This window comes from Halictus rubicundus, chromosome 3 (assembly GCF_050948215.1).
Source record: "Halictus rubicundus isolate RS-2024b chromosome 3, iyHalRubi1_principal, whole genome shotgun sequence".
NCBI classification, from domain to species: Eukaryota; Metazoa; Arthropoda; class Insecta; order Hymenoptera; family Halictidae; genus Halictus; species Halictus rubicundus.
In genome coordinates this window covers 18,246,686-18,265,975 of record NC_135151.1, presented here as the reverse complement: position 1 = coordinate 18,265,975, position 19,290 = coordinate 18,246,686, and the positions used below count along the sequence as shown (strand labels likewise).

The 19,290-nt window shown below is 34.4% G+C and overlaps 3 protein-coding genes across 4 annotated transcripts; 2 read left to right on the top strand and 1 right to left on the bottom strand.

Annotated features, from left to right (window-relative positions):
* Positions 1-748: 748 nt before the first annotated feature.
* Positions 749-10,577, top strand: Sbf (SET domain binding factor). The gene is made up of 21 exons (XM_076785766.1): positions 749-1,505; positions 1,991-2,076; positions 2,139-2,426; positions 2,512-2,731; positions 2,812-3,053; positions 3,131-3,436; positions 3,524-3,701; positions 3,843-4,047; positions 4,138-5,739; positions 5,820-6,013; positions 6,090-6,494; positions 6,573-6,789; positions 6,887-7,088; positions 7,167-7,312; positions 7,583-8,428; positions 8,502-8,649; positions 8,731-8,876; positions 8,949-9,175; positions 9,252-9,458; positions 9,546-9,628; positions 9,701-10,577. Exons 1-21 carry the CDS (start codon positions 1,406-1,408, stop codon positions 9,791-9,793), a joined length of 6,141 nt encoding a protein of 2,046 aa, XP_076641881.1. The 5' UTR covers positions 749-1,405; the 3' UTR covers positions 9,794-10,577.
* Positions 10,578-11,753: 1,176 nt separating this feature from the next.
* Positions 11,754-18,049, top strand: Ap-1-2beta (adaptor protein complex 1/2, beta subunit). Of its 2 annotated transcripts, XM_076785761.1 has the most exons (11): positions 11,754-11,897; positions 12,274-12,436; positions 13,067-13,237; positions 14,515-14,541; positions 14,642-14,887; positions 14,976-15,236; positions 15,322-16,429; positions 16,509-16,761; positions 16,891-17,242; positions 17,329-17,520; positions 17,594-18,049. In XM_076785761.1, the coding sequence occupies exons 2-11, from the start codon at positions 12,329-12,331 to the stop codon at positions 17,666-17,668; spliced, it is 2,793 nt and encodes a 930-aa protein (XP_076641876.1). In that variant the 5' UTR covers positions 11,754-11,897; positions 12,274-12,328; the 3' UTR covers positions 17,669-18,049. The 2 variants fall into 2 exon arrangements, with proteins under 2 accessions (XP_076641876.1, XP_076641877.1); XM_076785762.1 differs by lacking the exon at positions 14,515-14,541.
* Positions 18,050-18,422: 373 nt separating this feature from the next.
* Rps27 (ribosomal protein S27) lies at positions 18,423-19,190 on the bottom strand. The gene is made up of 2 exons (XM_076785763.1): positions 19,070-19,190; positions 18,423-18,754 (listed from the first exon to the last, which is right to left on the bottom strand). The coding sequence occupies exon 2, from the start codon at positions 18,751-18,753 to the stop codon at positions 18,496-18,498; it is 258 nt and encodes an 85-aa protein (XP_076641878.1). The 5' UTR covers position 18,754; positions 19,070-19,190; the 3' UTR covers positions 18,423-18,495.
* Positions 19,191-19,290: the final 100 nt, after the last annotated feature.

The following is a 19,290-nucleotide window of genomic DNA, read 5'->3' as shown; positions in this document are numbered from 1 at the left end:
GAAACCTATTGCCGAGCCCGAATTCGTCCGCTGTATTGGTCCACTCTGATTGGTCCGTGTTTTTTCGTTAATAACTCGAAAACAAACCGTTTCGGCGCGAATTGGCAAATGAAAAAGTTGCTTAGGATCACCTCAGGATTCATCCATTTCTTTTTCCTACACTTTCTCTGGAACACTCTGTATGTGCATATAGAGCTTTGAACTATATATACAAATCATGTTTAGAACCAAAATGGAATGTATCATTATATTCACAATTGATGTATGTTTAACTTAGATATGGAGAAAAAAACATAAAACTATCTTTTTTCAGATATGTAATGTAACCACATGTTTAGGGCTTAGGGCATCATGGAAATTTTATGAATTTTACATCTTTTACATAGTAATAATATTGCTAAGTGTTCATATTTACATTGCGTTGAAGTGATCCTGTATAAGGGAGCATCAAAAACTTTGAAGTGTTTAGGGCCTCTACAGGTCTTAATCCGGCACTGATGGACCTCATTTAAAAGCGTTGCTTAAAAAAAATGAAAGTTTGCCAACAGTTTTTCGCGAGGATTATTGTAAAGACATATAGAATCATATCCAGAATCAAACAGTTCAATAAAAGGATCGCAACATGACCAAACGCGCGCTAAGTGCACGCTGCATAGTGTTATATTCTGCTTTCATCTGGCAATAGTATTAAAAATATGTGCTTACCTATATATATATATATGTATATGTATGTTGGCACATGTGAATCGTTACAGTGCATATGTTATGCAATGGCTTCGCTATGAACGGACTATAAAGCTGCATGGAAACAGCATCTATAATAATGCGTATGTTTTCAGATTTAGGGTAGTCACAGTGACCCAAGCAGAAGACAAAAAAAAAAGTAAAATTAAATGCGAATTATAGCGCGTTCGTCTCCTCGTTTGTATATCCGTGGCGCGTTTTCGTTCGTACGCGGTTCAACAAACACCCAATGTGGCGCTTGAGTTTGGAAGGTTATGGATTAAAGCTTCGGGGTGTGGCATCATATTGTGATTTATAAAATAAATGGAATATCGTGCATTTCTAATGCGGGGTGACTTTGTTCTCTGAGCGTGACTAATGCGAAGGATTACCATCGAACAGCCTGTGAGGTGTCTTTGGAATAGCAACCATCTTCTGAAACATTGTTCTTTGGAGGATACAAAATTTTTTAAATGTATTTACAACGGCATTGCACTTTTGGCGCCCTGTTCTGAAATTTGTTCCCATCTTAATGAAGGAACAGATATCTCAAAATGCTTATGATACATGTCCGTTAATTTGCATATTGATGAGTGTTTACGTGAAACGTTGACACAAGGTAGTTGATCGTTGCTTGATAGGATACGGTCCATGAAATCACGTGTATTAAAATCTACGTGGGATGTTGGGCGCTATCACCCCCACGCAATCCCACGAGTACACCGAAATGTCCCGGTTAGCCGACTACTTTGTTGTGGTCGGCTACGACCACGAAAAAGAGAGTAAGCACTGTTTATCACAGCAGTTATACCCCTAAATTAGATCAGCGTTATTAACGCACATTATTCATAAACACTTGATGATATGTGACAGTCATTCTACACTGTTACAATAAAGTATATTACATGTAACTAGACTGCGGATTTTTATGCAAAATAAAAATTGCATACATCAATTGCAAGAAGTTAAAACCATCTAATAAAATCCGCAGTCTACATATAACAATTCTTAAATTATGTCTCAATTAAATATACAATAGCTACATGATCTTCCCAAAAGAAATACTAATATTTAACTTACCAATCTTAGACATTAATATTTGTTATTATTTCACTATTTATCGTTTGTTTTGTTTGTTTATTTCTTAGTGCAGAAATAGCTAATGTCAAAACACTAAAGTTCTCTTCATATGAAGAACATTAGGTAGGGTATATACATTATTAAGAACAGTATTCTAAATTATATGTATTCGTCTGTGTTACCATAGGAGGAGGCATAAGTAATGGAATTATTCTACAAAGATTTCCAGAAAAGGATTGGCCAGATACACCGTTTATTGAAGGAATAGAATGGGTAAGATATCACAGTATCTTCAAAGTAATACCCCTTATGTTTAATTTTGTATTCCTTTATAGTTTTGTCAACCGCAAGGATGGGCTTTATCTACAGAAAGACAAGAACCACGTTTTTTTGTGTCTATTTTAACTGATATTGATGCAAATCGTCATTACTGTGCTTGTATGTGTTTCAATGAGACAGTGTCGATTGTGCCAAGTAAACCTGTAGATGAAGAAGAAGATCCCGTAGATGGTGATAGTCGTTCATTGGTTAGAACAATACCTACAATTGCACATCACAGCATTATGTACGCACCCAAATGTCTGGTGCTGGTTTCCAGACTCGATTACATTGAAACTTTTAGAGTATGTCAACATTTGTATACGTATATTAAGCATTCATATATTTTTATATACAACATATACATATAGTTTGGTATTTTTATTTCAGAATTGTCTTGGTATTATATACACTGTATATGTAGAAAATCATGGTATACCGTTAGAAACTCTGGTAGGAAATATATTAGGTTGTATACAAGTACCACCTGCTGGTGGGCCACAAGTACGTTTCAGCATTGGCGCAGGTGATCGTCAAGCGCTTCAACCTCCAATTAGTCCTTCTCTTCCATTAACTCATACTAGTGTAAATCTTTTATTTCAACAGTTAGGTAAGAATTATACAACTTTGATATAGAAATATTGTTGTTACGATTTTACGCTTATCCATGTATGCTTTTATACTGTACAGGTATTCGTAATGTATTAGTATTGTTTTGTGCTGTTATGACGGAACATAAAATACTTTTCCACTCTGCGAGTTATTCACGATTGACTGAAGGATGTCGTGCTCTTACTGCACTAATGTATCCGTTCAGATACACGCATGTCTACATTCCTCTTTTGCCAGCAGCCTTGGTCGAAGTTCTGAGCACACCTACTCCTTTCATTATGGGCGTACACAGCTCGTTAAAATATGAAGTTGCAGAACTTGTAAGATATGATTCTATATATTCGTTATCTTCTTTTATAGATTCGTTATCTTCTTCAATCGTTATCTTCTTTTATAGATGGATGTAATAGTTGCTGATCTAGATGGAGGTTCTATCATGGTTCCAGACGGTGTTTCACTTCCATTACTCCCAGAACCACTACTTTCACAAACACAGGACGCATTGTCCTTAGTACTGCAGCCTGAATTACTTTGTGCAGATTATGCCTTTCCACCACTTGCAACGAGAGCTCCCCATTCTCCTATGTTAGACAAAGAAATAAGAGCAGTTTTTATGAGAACATTTGCTCAATTGTTACAAGGCTATCGAAGCTGTTTAACACTAATAAGAATTCATCCCAAGCCTGTTATAACATTTCACAAGGTTTTTATTACTATTTTCCCTCTTTCTTTAACTGTATACGAAGACTAAACTTGAATCATAATTGTGTTTTTTTTTTCATATTTCTAGGCAGCTTTCTTAGGGGAACGAGGCTTGACAGATTGTGATTTCACGACTAGAGTTTTGGACTGCATGTTTTTTACTTCCTTTATTGCAGAAAGGGGACCACCATGGAGAGCTTGCGACGTGTGGGATGAATTGTATAGCAACTTGAGTGACCAATTAAAACAGGAAGCACAAGACCATAGTAAGTAGCAATAATACAACATAATAACCAATAATAACCAATGAAAATGATATTTATATTAGGTATCATGGTCTTGTTGTGCATATCTAATATTATATAAATGATTATATAAATGATTCTTTCAATGTATGTTATTGCTAGGACTTATTTTAACGCATATTCAAGAATTAGCACAACAATTGTACACAAATGAAAATCCAAATCCTCAGCCATACGTACAAAAGATTTTGAAACCACCCGAAGGAGCATTTGCTAGAATACATCAGCCACTTTTGCCACGCATTAATCCAGAGCAAGTTCAAGCAATTATAGATGAAGGTCTTGCCAAGAATAATCTCAGAGTTAGGTTTGTATTTGTACTAGATGTTGCTGCTACATATCCTGTTACTTTAATACATTTCATATCGTATATAATTTGAATTCTGTTTGTAAATAGATTATCATCGTTGAGGCCGTCGCAACCTCGTATTGTACCTATGGGTCCACATATCTCATTTGTTCATGACACTAGACATTTGGTCAGCAATTCTGCACGTAGACTTGAAGTTCTTCGTAACTGTATAAATTGTATATTTGAAAATAAAATATCGGATGCTCGGAAAACGTTTCCTGCTGTATTAAGGACGCTAAAGAGTAAAGCTGCTCGGCTAGCGCTTTGCATGGAGTTATCACAACACGTTGTTGGGAACAAAGCCATGTTGGAACATCAACAATTTGATCTTGTAGTCCGTTTGATGAATTGTGCGTTGCAAGACGATTCGTCAATGGATGAACACGGAGTTGCCGCTGCACTTCTTCCACTTGCGACTGCATTTTGTAGGAAACTTTGCACAGGAGTGATTCAATTTGCTTATACGTGCATTCAGGAACATCCTGTATGGCAAAACCAGCAATTTTGGGAAGACGCATTTTATTTGGACGTTCAAAAAGATATTAAACGATTATATCTCCCAGGGGAGAACTCTCCGCCACGGCTGATCAGTGATGGTATTTTGAGTCCAATAAGCCCGCGGGACGGAAAAGAATTTCCCTTCCGTGATCGCTACTCGATTTATCAAATTCAAGAACCATCAGCTCTTGAAATAGCTGCTGAACAAATGAGGATTTGGCCAACGATTGATCCAGAGAAACAAAGGGAGCTTATTGCAAGCGAAGAAAGTACTATGTACAGCCAAGCAATTCATTATGCAAATAGAATGGTGTATTTATTAGTTCCATTAGACATAGGAGCGAAGACTCATCGGCAAGATAACATTTACGACGATGAAAGAGCAAGTAATAGCATCACGAATAGTGTGGCGAGCGACAGTGGCGATGCAGAGTCTGGTTTCGAGGAAACTGATCCTGGAGAAACTGGTTGTGCCGTTATTCGAATGGTTTCACGATTTGTGGACCGTGTTTGCACCGAAGGTGGCGTAAGCACCGAGCACGTGAGATGTCTACATCAAATGGTTCCTGGCGTTGTTCATATGCACATTGAGACTCTCGAAGCTGTACATAGAGAAAGTAAAAGATTGCCTCCAATACAGAAGCCGAAAATCTTGACACCTAATATGTTGCCTGGTGAAGAAGTTATCATGGATGGTTTACGTGTTTACCTTCTACCGGACGGGAGAGAAGAAAGCCCAGCAGGATTACCAAAGATACCACCACTCTTGCCAGCGGAAGGAGCAATATTCCTCACTAATTACAGAATTGTATTTAAAGGAATACCTTGTGACCCATTTGCCTGTGAACAGTTAGTAGTTCGCGCATTTCCTGTAACATCCTTGACAAAGGAGAAACGAGTCGCCGTACAACACTTGGCGCACTTAGACCAGTGTTTGCAAGAAGGCCTTCAATTACGGTCTTGTACTTTTCAGTTAATAAAGTTAGCGTTCGACGAAGAAGTTACGCCTGAGAATATTGAAACATTAAGAAAGCTAGTCCATAAAGCTCGATATCCACCACATATTTTTCATCATTTTGCTTTTAATGGACAAGTATTAGTGACCCCAACTGCACATCATAAAGGAAAAGAGAAGAATGCTACCCTCAAGTATGTCAGCTTTTATTACAGTATGTTCTCATTACTCTACCAGCTACCTACTACAATATGATTGTTGTCTTTCTTCTCAGAGGATTTGCCAAGAAAACTCTTCTGAAAACTGCGCGCAAGGCCGGTTTTAAACCGAAACAGTCGTCGAAAAGGCAAAAGTACGTCTTGCCAAATATGAACATGATTACTAGCAACAAATTTATGACATCACCTGGTCGAATGAGTTTACCAGTAACAGATAATAATGATTTAAGTCATGACGACGATCTCAGTGGTGAGTTCGAAATGAGAATTATATCGATAGAATTCTTTTTCATTTCAAAGAATATTTATACATTCAATTTTCATAGTAGATGACTTCGAAATTCCGGGCATCGTAGCTCAACCACAGCCACCAACTGACGCAAAAACCTTAGAGCGATTATCGGAACGTAGTTACGTCAGGGATTGGTATCGCTTGGGATTATATTCAAACGGTCCACATAGCAATCGTAGGAACGAACCGTTTCGGTTGTCTTCGGTGAATTGTGCCTATATGATTTGTAGAAGTTATCCTGCACTCCTTATAGTTCCTTCGTCGGTATCGGATGAAAGTATCCGAAGATTTTGTCGGCTTTATAGACACAATAGAATACCAGTTGTCACCTGGAGGCACCCCAGAACAAAAGCGCTTCTCATCAGAGGTGCCGGTTACCATGGAAAGGGTGTCATAGGCATGTTAAAAGCTCATCCAGCTTCCGCTGCTAACTTAAAAGGTATATAATGTCAATAACAAAAATCTTTACGGATTGTTTATTTGGTCATAATACTTAAGTATTATTTTATGTTGACAGCAACATCTTCAGAAACAACGTCCTCCCTAGAACAGGAGAAATACATAATGGCGCTTGTAGCTGTGACTCCATTATCTGCCTTGCGACAAGGTTCTGCCTGGGGAATGTCTGATAGTTCACTCAGTATTGATTCTTTATTGCTAGCCGCTGAAGATCGTAACGCTACTCCTGAGCAATCACGGCGGAATCCATTTAATAAAGCCATTGGAACATTAAGGTATATGTTTGGCTTTACATATACAAGTACATACTTGTGTATAATGTGAAAAAGGATATGTTATAATTAAGTAATATGTGCCTTATACGCTTTGTAGTTCATCAGGTGGTAAAGGTCCTAAAAATTTCGGACGTTGGGGCTCATTGAAAGACAAGAGACACAATTCTCAGGCTTCTTTAACATCAGTTCATCAGCGTGGAACTGTAAGACATTCTGCAGATTCGGACAGTGGTACAGAATGTGTTCATACATTCCAACGGGCTGTATTATATATTCTTGGTGAAAAAGCGCATATGAAAGTGAGATTTTTTATTTTAAAATAGAATGATTTCAAATGACTTCAGCTTTTTATAAATTAAATTTGCGTAATGTTTAAGGGGGTTAAAGCTGAATCAGCGCCGAAAACCGACTTTATTCCAGTTGAATACTATGATGCAAGACATACTAAAGCCGCCTTTAAGAAACTCATGCGGGCTTGTATTCCTAGCTCTCCAAATGTAGAGCCTGACCAAAGTTTTTATAAGTACGCCTATGTTGAAGAGGAATAATTAGACTGCGGATTTTTAGAAGCCAAATAGAAATTCCATTCTTTCTTTAGTAATTTTAATACATTGGATATAATACATTGACATTCATAATTTCTTTTAATCTTTTTACCGTTATGAATTTCATCCACTCGTTTTTGTAATAAATCCATAAGATCTACAGTCTAATAATAATATTCAATCGTTAATTTATTTATATTGTAATTGAAGGTATTTTGTAAATAATTTATATAAATCCTTGATTTCAGATTGATCGAGAGTTCAGAATGGTTGCAGCAACTTCAAAATTTAATGCAGTTGTCTGGTGCCGTTATTGATTTGATGGATGTACAAGGCTCATCAGTGGCCGTTTGTTTAGAACAGGGTTGGGATACCACAACAACAGTTTGTTCTGTTGCTCAAGTGTGTCTTGATCCACATTACAGAACTATCGATGGATTCCGAACTCTGATTGAGAAAGAATGGCTTGGATTTGGCCACAGATTCGGGCATAGAAGTAACCTTGCGGCGAATTCGCAAACTACTAATTTTACGCCTACTTTCCTACAGTTTCTTGACATAGTGCATCAAATCCAAAAACAGTTTCCATTAGCATTTGAATTCAATGAGTACTATTTAAAGTTTTTGGCATACCACTCGGTTTCATGTCGTTTCCGTACATTTTTGTTGGACTGTGAATTCGATAGGGTAGAATGTGGTATCACTGCCGTGGAAGATAAAAGAGGCTCGCTGACAAGTCATCATAAGGGAGTGGATACCGGAAGTGACGATGAAACCATTTATCCAGGCGGCAGATTAGCAGGGACAAATACAGGATGTAATCTTGGTCAAAGTATATTTGATTACATTGAGAAACAACATGCAAGATGTCCATTGTTTTATAATTTTATGTATACGCCTAATACGGAACACACGGTATTAAGACCTGTGTCTCACTTGCCGAGTCTTGATATTTGGCAGTATTATATAGAAGAAGAATTAGCTCATGGGCCTGCGTACGACTTAGAAGTACTGCAACAAGATTCACAACAAGAAGAAGAAGCAGAAGCTGCTGATGGCGTTGTTAAAAGTAATCGCAAAGTGATTACACAAGGGTAAGTTTAATTGTATTTCACTTCGGTCATTACCATATTAATATTAATGGTAATATTAATAATATTATTTCAGTTATGACAGTATAAGCACCATGATACCCGATCAATTTTCCTATCTCTTAGAAGAAATTCATAAACTGGAAACAGAGTTAGGTCATTTACCACAAAAATGGAAAGTTCTTTGGGATAAGCTTGAACTGCCAAACACGGATTCGCTTGCGGTTAGTAAGATGAGCTTGTTCAATTATTCAAATAATAACGAATTTAAAACAAAATATTTCTTCATTTTTTCTTTAATATAGCGTCACGCATCGTTTAGCACTACACTGGTCAGATATCATGGTCGATTGATTCATAAGCGTTCTACGTTGGAATTACTTCTCCGAGGCAAACTCGCAGGTGGAAATAATGCTGGAAATGATGGTTCCGTTTACGCACACCCACATAGGTAATTTTTCAGGGTCGGTTTGCTTATTAACAGAATATATAATAAAATTATTCCAATATTATATTTCTGTAGATTCGAAAGATTAGATTCAGCAACACCAACTCATTGTGACGCTTGCTCTGGTGTTTTATGGGGACCTGTGAAAGCTGGTTTGCGATGTGTAGACTGCGGTCATGTATGCCATGACAAGTGTGCTGACGCAGTTCCAAAAAATTGCACAAAATACAAAACAGTGACTGACAATTTACAAACACACACACTTACAAGAAGCGGTGGTGATAACGGAAGCGTAAACTCAAGTATGAATTTTACGTTACTCTATATGTTTTCAAATTTTGTGAAACAATTACTTTAAGAAATAAATATATCCCATAGGTGTAGCAACGATACAAACTTCCTCGCAACAATATTATGAGCAATTCTCTAGTAATGTTGCAGAAAATAGAACCCATGAAGGATATCTTTATAAGCGAGGTGCTTTGCTTAAAGGTTGGAAACAAAGATGGTTCGTATTAGATTCTATAAAGCACCAGTTAAGATATTACGATGCAATGGAAGATTCTCATTGTAAAGGATACATAGGTATGTAACAAACATAAAAGATACATAATAGATAATTAAAAAACAATAAATATTTTATAATTCAAAATAATTTTATTTATTTTGCAGATCTAGCTGAAGTAGTGTCCGTAACCCCAGCTGCGCCAATGCCAGGACCACCAAAGAAAACTGACGATAAATCATTCTTTGACGTAAACATAATTAATTTCTATATTGTTTAGCAATTTCTAAACATTGATTTTAATCAGTTATTTTATTTGCAGCTTCGTACAAACAGACGGACATATAACTTTTGTGCTGGTGATGCAGCAACTGCGCAAGAATGGATCGAAAAAGTTCAAGCGTGCTTACAATAGCTTGATTATATCTCTAATTTAAAATGTGCAAGTGACTGATAGATTAAAACAGATTTTAATTTTGTTACATACTATTGTATAGTCTAATAGTACGTATCATAGACTGCAATAATTTTTGCTTTAAATATTTTGAAAACCAACAGTCGTTGAACTGAGAACAGTATCATAAATTAAATGTGATGTACTCATATCTTTGACATAGCATTATTATATAAATGTATATTGTAATTATATAATTATGTTAAATTCGTATTATTTCAGCTGGAAGATGAAAGATCGCTACGTACTCAAGTAAATGTTAAAATTCTTTTTTTATTTTGTTTAAATCGTTTTTTATTTTAAATTGTGAGTAAAATGTGTTGAAATGTTGAATGGATAATCTGCGAGTTATTATGATATTGTCATCTTAGTATAGTTACAGTTTTAGTCGACTAAGTCGCGATCTCGCTTGTTACGAATATGAAGCGTGATCAAAAACGGAGTATGTTTTCTCATCGAATAACGTCGTGTAATATTTGTTCGATGATTCTGCTACGCTTATCAGTAAAACTGACATTAAAAGAAATCTTGTATATTGTTAATTATTCGTTAAAATTACTTGAATGTTTGTAGAATTTAAATTTTCTTTTGCAAAATATGTTATTAATTTCTTATATCTGTTAACTAAACTTTTTTCAGCGGAAACAAATTACATAACAAATATTTTGAACAAATTATACTCTATCACAGTTTATTTGATACTTTGTTAATATCACTACAAAAATTAAACAAAAATAAAGTTAAACATTTTTTAATAACACAAACGTACATATTTCTTTATACTTCTTTTTATTTAATTTATTTCAATAACGATTTACATCCTTTTACTTCAAATACATTTGAAGGACTAATTATTTTTCGAACGGTTTGAATTTTTCTCAGCTTAGGTGTAATAAATATAACAGATACATAAAGAGAACGGGAGATGCAAGAGACTATACCGATTAGTAATACAAAACGTACTTTTTAATCTTACTTGGGAACATACCGAACTCAGACACACCGATTTTGATGAAATTTAATGTGAGAGGTTGTTCTCGCAAAAATATTAGACACGTATTCTTTTTTATATCTCAAGAAGTAGAGGGTGTAGACAAAAAGTTTTCAATTACAAATCCAATTGTTTATTTGCATGGTTGGAATTGTAATTGAAAACCACGCAATTTGATAAAAAAATTTGTTCTATACCCTCTACTTCTCGAGATATTTATCGGTTGCCGATAAAAACATACATGCGAAATATTTTTTCAAGAACTAGCTCATATAAATTTCATTGAAATCGTTGTGTTTGAGTTTAGTATGTTCCCTTGGTAGCTCTCTTCGAATGCGCGCATGTCATGACGCTTGTCTACTGTTGTCTACGAAAAGGGGCGCTGTTTCAAAACAGCGGATATATCCTCTCTCGTATAACGGTATGATGCATGACACATGACGTATAAATATAATGAAGCGGCGAAATCAAACCAATGTAATAAGTGCGAGTGGATATATGTAGTGAAGCGGTGAAGAGAGCTGCGAGAGCAACAAAACCTAGAAACTAGAAGCCTAGAAACAAAAACGTGCTATCCGCGTCACTATATAGGGATATATATCTAGGGATGTTCGATTTCGAATCGATTCTTTGAGAATTCTCCACACCTCGATCTTTTGGGATAATCGGTCTGAAAAGAATCGACCTCTTTTTTTACAAGTTAGAAATAGACTAGCCTAGATTCAAATTATTTTCAAGAATCGATTCTTTCGAGAGAATCGAACATCTCTACTCTCCTCCCTACACATGGGACCATGTTCCCACGAATTCCCAAACTAGGTGGTACATATTTCATGGTTCTAGAGTAAAGTTTTTCCCTAGAGAAGATATCCCTAACCTGCTAAATGCATTGGATGTAAGAAGACGCAACTACATACACACCCCACACATTAACATGGGATAGATGTATGTATGGATCAGTATGGATCCATTGGAGTGTTTAGTCCATGGTTGAGGGGCGTTTTGCTTCAGGAGCTGTCAATGTTCTGTCAACCAATAATTTTTTACAATTGTTCATTGTTTCACACCATTGAGGTACTTCAAAACTACTACAATACTTTGAAATCATATTACTGTTTTGTCTTTTCGATTCTTGTCAATCTTGGAAAATGAGATTATAATTCTATAGCCAGTATGTAAAAAGTGTGTACATATTGACTTTTTCAACTGTACACCGTTATCATATTATATTCTGATCGAATCTATTTATATTCCACAAATAATCTTCATAGATATTTCTATTTGTTATTACAATACAATTTATTCGAATATTTCACAATCCGGTTAGAGTTAGTAGAATTATACCATATATGTTGAACATTGATCCAATCATGGTTTGCTATATTGAAACCTTATTTAATTTTGCTACAGTCTTACAGTCACAATATGTAGTTCTCTCTCTCTCTTTCAGATTGTATACTTGATTGCTTGCAAAAGAAATTTGTAAAATATTTAAATAATTCAAGATGACAGATTCAAAGTATTTTACCACTACAAAAAAAGGTGAAATATTTGAACTTAAGTCAGAATTAAATAACGAGAAGAAGGAGAAAAAGAAAGAAGCTGTGAAAAAGGTATACTGTTTTTTATTGATAAAGTTTCTAAATTAATATATGTTAACTATCAAATAATAATCTAATAATTTAATATTGGTTACCCATTCTATTCATTCTCATACATGCATCTCATTAATACTTGATAAGCAATCTAATACAACTAAAAGGTAATACATTTTGTATATAAGGTAAGCCTTGAAAATAATATTGTAAATTTGTTCCTAATACTTCTTATGCTAATACATCTGATCTTGAAAGTAGCATTCTCCATTGCAGTATCATCATTATCGATATAAATCCATCAAATCAACAAATCTGTTTCATGCTGCACAAACAAAAGGATGATTGGAAATAATTTATTAAAATTTGATAAATCAAGATATCTAAATGATATTTATATTCATTTGTTACATATTTTGTAATACTTTTTTATAAAACTCATTTTATTAATATCAATTATGTATATATTATATTTATGCTTTTGTTATTTTTTCAAATATAATACCAACGTTATTATTTTCATGATTTGTATAATCGATAATTATGATTATTGTCATTATTATTATTATTATTATTATTATTATCCACGTGTTTGACAAAGCAGATTGATCAATTACTAATTCATTAAACAATGTTAATTATGTTTAGGTGATTGCTTCCATGACTGTGGGTAAAGATGTATCAGCACTCTTCCCAGATGTAGTCAACTGTATGCAGACAGACAATTTGGAACTGAAAAAGCTGGTGTATTTGTACCTGATGAATTATGCCAAAAGTCAACCGGACATGGCCATCATGGCTGTCAACACATTTGTCAAGGTAACGTAATATAGAAACTCAATAAATGCTTATCATGTTTTATTAATGCACTTTTACCCTCTATATATTTTAATAACACTTGGATGATGTTGAGAATCTCTGTCTGCAAGGAGGCAAGCTGGAAAAAGTTCTGCGTAGAAATTTTCTTAAGTTATATGTTTTTTTTTTTTTAAATAAATTTAACATTAATTTTACAGCCTGCCTCACATCATGTACAGACCGTGCTTTGCAAATTACATCAGTTTGCACAGAGCTGTCTGCGTTATGAGACGGAATGTACCTTTTGTTCTCTTTAAACGAACTGCTTATTTTTCAAAGGGCACGAGACTGGAATTTGGCTAAATCAAGTATAATTCAAATTATATATAATAATATAATAATACAAAGTTCAATCATTAATCTGTCATCGTTTTATTGTGTTATTATCACCAAATTCCAGTATCCATTTTCAGTTTAATTCAGCATCAGAAATAGGAATGGAATTATGAAAGCTGTAACATTTAGCAGAATAATTAAGGAAGTGTGTAAAGAACTCAATAATATATGTGTTAGTACTTTAATATTAATGCACTAGTATATTTTGTGCTATTCTCAAAATGAAGCATGAATCTTTTTCTACAAGTCATAGAAATGTTACATACCATTAAAAAGCTTATAGAAACATGTACAATAACAATACAGCTATATCTATACTGAAAATAAAGGTATAATTGGTCCTCAACAAAATATGTTTGGAAAAACCTCAGCAGTAGAACAAATTTATTCCTTAATCATAGTGTCTAATGTGTAAACAGCATGAACAAACCAATTCCTTAAATGTTCATTTCATATATGTATGACTGCATTATACAATAAATTGCTGCTTGTACGCAGTGCATATTTACACTATTTGCACGCAAAGTGTTTTATTCTTTTCAGAACTTTAGTGTTAATTAATAAATAAGTGTAATCAATGTTCAAATTAATATTTCTCAATGCAATTATCATAAACATATAGATGTACATCTTTTAAATGTTTAAATAGATAACATGTAACATATTTTTATGTGCATGATACAAAATTTAATTTGAAACTTGCCTCTTAATTTCTATTTGTAAATTATTATCAGAAACAAAAGAACTATAAATTGAGAAATTAACAAGAATATCTCGTGCTCTTTAAAAAATAATCAGTTCTGCATCACATAACATTAAATGATTGATAAGTATAATATTTAATCATTAATCAAAATGGTGACGGTGACCAATTTGACCTTTTTCGTTCTGACACGCAAAAGGAGCAAGCGACATCTCCGATGATAAAGGTACCATACCACTTTCTACTTCGTTAAAATTCATGGGTTGAGATAGATAGCCACTGCTGTGACTAGACTTGAATCCCTGGCTTGCCCGATTTTTGCGCAGGATTGCGAGGACCCAAATCCACTGATTCGCGCGTTAGCAGTTCGCACAATGGGATGTATACGCGTGGACAAGATTACAGAGTACCTCTGTGAACCACTGCGAAAATGCCTGAAGGATGAGGATCCATATGTTCGTAAGACTGCAGCTGTATGTGTGGCCAAGCTTTATGATATTAATGCAGCTTTAGTCGAGGATCAGGGATTTTTGGATCAATTAAAAGATCTTCTGTCGGACAGTAATCCCATGGTAAATAAATGTCTCAAATTTCCATGTCAATTATATTTATATTAACGTAAAACACACATATCGTTAACTGTTGTTTAATCACATTTAGGTAGTTGCAAATGCAGTAGCTGCTCTTTCTGAAATCAATGAAGCAAGTCCAAGCGGTCAACCTTTAGTTGAAATGAATGCACAGACCATTAACAAATTATTGACAGCTCTCAATGAATGTACAGAATGGGGACAGATTTTCATTTTGGACTCACTAGCTAATTATTCACCGAAAGATGAACGAGAAGCGCAAAGTATTTGCGAACGAATTACTCCACGTTTAGCTCATGCTAATGCTGCAGTTGTTCTATCTGCTGTTAAGGTTGTGTATCAAATACAATTCTTCGTGTTTTATAGTCTTATATCACCTTTGTTACAAATTTAAAAATCACATTTTCCAAATTCAGGTATTAATGAAATTAATGGAAATGCTACAATCAGAGTCTGATTTTGTTGGCACCTTGACTAAAAAATTAGCGCCACCGCTTGTAACTTTACTTAGCTCTGAACCAGAAGTTCAATATGTAGCATTAAGAAATATAAATCTTATTGTACAAAAACGCCCAGACATACTGAAGCATGAAATGAAAGTTTTCTTTGTCAAGTACAACGATCCAATTTACGTGAAACTTGAAAAGTTGGACATCATGATTCGCTTAGCCTCTCAAGCTAACATAGCTCAAGTTTTATCTGAATTGAAAGAATATGCAACTGAAGTTGATGTAGATTTCGTACGTAAGGCTGTAAGAGCCATCGGCCGTTGCGCCATCAAGGTTGAACCTTCTGCTGAACGATGTGTTGCAACGCTGCTTGATTTAATACAGACGAAAGTAAATTATGTCGTCCAGGAAGCAATTGTTGTTATAAAAGATATTTTCCGAAAGTATCCAAATAAATATGAAAGTATTATATCAACTCTTTGTGAAAATTTGGATACACTGGATGAACCAGAGGCGCGTGCTTCTATGATATGGATCATTGGAGAATATGCAGAACGAATTGACAATGCAGATGAACTTCTTGAGAGCTTCTTAGAAGGATTTCACGATGAAAACACACAAGTACAATTACAATTACTTACAGCGATTGTTAAACTGTTCCTTAAACGACCTACAGATACGCAAGAATTGGTTCAACAAGTTCTTAGCCTAGCAACACAAGATTCTGATAATCCTGATTTGAGAGATCGAGGATTTATCTACTGGCGCTTACTTAGCACTGACCCAGCAGCTGCTAAGGAAGTTGTGCTTGCTGAGAAACCACTAATTTCAGAAGAAACAGATCTGTTGGAGCCAACATTATTAGACGAGTTAATATGTCATATCTCAAGCTTGGCATCAGTGTATCATAAACCACCTACTGCTTTCGTTGAAGGTAGATCAGCCGGTGCTAGAAAATCATTACCAGCTAGAAGTAATTCAAATGAAGATTCAGGACAACAGGCAGCACAGCTTCATGCTCAAGTTATTCCTGCACAAGATTCTTTAATAGGTGATCTGCTCAGTATGGATATTGGTAAGTATTTCAATTAATTATTACATTGATATTTTTATTGATTATTCATAAATTATACCATATATATAATCTTTCATAGGTGGCCCATCTATGGTTACCTCAACGCCGACTCCTCAAGCAGGTTTGGACTTATTAGGAGGCGTTTTAGATGGAATTTTGGGTGGTACTGATTCGGCAAATAGTGCACCGGTAGTGTCTCAAAGTACTACCGGGCTTCTTGGTGACATATTTGGTTTTAATCAAGGACCTACTTCCTACATATTACCTAAAGTTAATTGGTTACCTGCAGTAAAAGGCAAAGGACTTGACATATGGGGAACATTCTCGAGAAAGTAAGTAACATTAAGTTTAATTTTCTCACCCCACTTGGATAAAAAACCTATTATAGTATAAGTATAGCCTATGTATGCAAATACATAATTTAAAATATCTTGAAAATGTTAATATTTTCTTTCGAACAGGAATGGACAGATTAGTATGGATATGACATTCACAAATAAAACAATGCAACCAATGACAGGTTTTGCAATACAATTGAATAAAAATAGTTTTGGTTTAACACCTGCTGCACCACTACAAGTACCAAGCCCTTTAAATCCTGTAGCTAGCGTAGATACCGGTGTAATCTTGTCTACAGCTGGTGCAGTGCAGCGCATGGAACCTTTGAATAATCTTCAAGTTGCAATAAAAAATAATATCGATATATTTTATTTCGCTTGTATTGTACCCATGAATGTATATTTCACGGAAGATGGACAATTAGACAAAAGAGTATTTCTTAGTACATGGAAAGAAATACCTGCCCAAAATGAGGTATTTCTTGCTTCTTTAAAATTATAATTAAATTTATTATCAAGCATCATATAATATAATTTACAACATTTATATGAATAATACAGGTACAGTATACATTGAAAGGAGTAATGTTGACAGCAGATCAAGTTGTCCAAAAAATGCAACAGAACAATGTATTTACAATAGCCAAGAGAAATGTAGAAGGTCAAGATATGTTGTATCAATCACTTAAATTAACAAACAACGTTTGGGTATTAAATGAATTAAAAATTCAGCCAGGAAATCCTGATGTCACTGTAAGCTTAAATTTAAATTCAATACTTATCATTACTTTTCAATGTAATTAATTCTTTTGTTTTGTCATTGCAGTTATCTCTGAAATCACGAACTGTGGAAGTTGCAGCAGGGATATTCCAATCATATAATGCAATTTTGCATTCATAAGTAGCAAATTAAGTCGTTTAAGATTAAATTTATTCAAATTATTACATTTCACAATCATAATATCTGATAATTTGTTTAACAAACAATTATGGTTCATTCCACGCGACACCAAACACTTTTTGGAGTACTGTTTCGAATTTTGTTGAAATTTATACATAACAACACACTTCAAAGGATTTTTCGAAAATTAAAGGATTTCGAAAAGTGTCCGATTTCACGTGGCACGACCCTTATGTATTGTGCATATAATTTATCTCATTGAAAGTTACTCAAACCATTTGTTTATATTTTATCATAAACAAACAAATTTAAGATACTGTTAAATTTATCATAGAGAACCTGAATGTAAAATTGAAATAAAGACAAAATACGTTAATGTTACTTGTATTGTTTGTCCACGAGAAGATTGCACGCGAAATGACAGATGGGCAACGGGGGACTCCGAAAAGCATAGTGGACTTATGATTTATACTATAAATTTTGGGCGCAGCTTTCAGTCATACTCTATAGATTTATTTGTTTTCTTCTTAAAGCGAAATAGGGATATCAGATATTGGAGCATAGTTTCTCTGTGCCTTCTTCTCGTGGATGAACGATACATTAATTATGCTTTTAAATATGTGAACATGAACTTTTATTATATAGAATTTTATAATAATGTTGTAGTACAGGAATAAAAATTCCTATTCCCTTGCACAAGATTATGCAATGAAAGTATAACAGTAGGATCTAATATAAATTAAAAGAAAAGAAATGTCCAGTAGTTGTGTTTATTTCTTGCATATAAAGAGAAGTGTATACATTATGTCATCTTAACCATTGTTACATTAGCACTGGACCTTTCTTCTGAAGGAACAACCTTCAGTTAATCGTGCTTTGCCACCCGTAGATCTGCACAATATTGTGCGACAACCGTCACATTCTACCGATATTTGTGCATGTGAAAATATGGTTTTGATGGCATAACATCCAGGACATTTGACATCCATGAAGTAGCTGTTTGGCTTTTGTACAAGTCTCTTCAATTTATGTTTCTTTTTTTCTTCCGCTGGGCTTGGATGCAGGAAATCCTTGGCGAGAGGCATTCTGTAGAAATTAAGAAAATGGTATTTATTTACATGTATCGTTTTATAGTTATACTGTAGTTAACGTTACTATAGTTATCGTTATAGTTAACTTATAAAAAGTGGTAATAAGATGCATAATTATACACATTTGCGATAATTATACACATTATTTCATGCATTCTTATTCGGGTGTAATACGGTGCAATACATCACTGCGTAACTGAAAGCCGTATGGATATAGACCAATATCAAAAAATTTAGAAGGGATAAATACATTTTTTCATTATATCCATAAACATTACATATTACTATTAAATTATATGAGTTTACTTACGTGAATGTGTTTTTATTTAGCTCTAAATTCAACAATTACACTTTTAACACGTGCTCGCATAACAACGTTATGAACTGAAAAGGACAGGTTGCGACAAACTTTACAACAACAAAATCTCTACTAGTACTTTATCGCAGGCAACCTATTAGGATTATATTACTAAATCGACAGTACAATTTATAGTGACGAAATGTGTATTATCATTGGTTGGAGAAAACTTT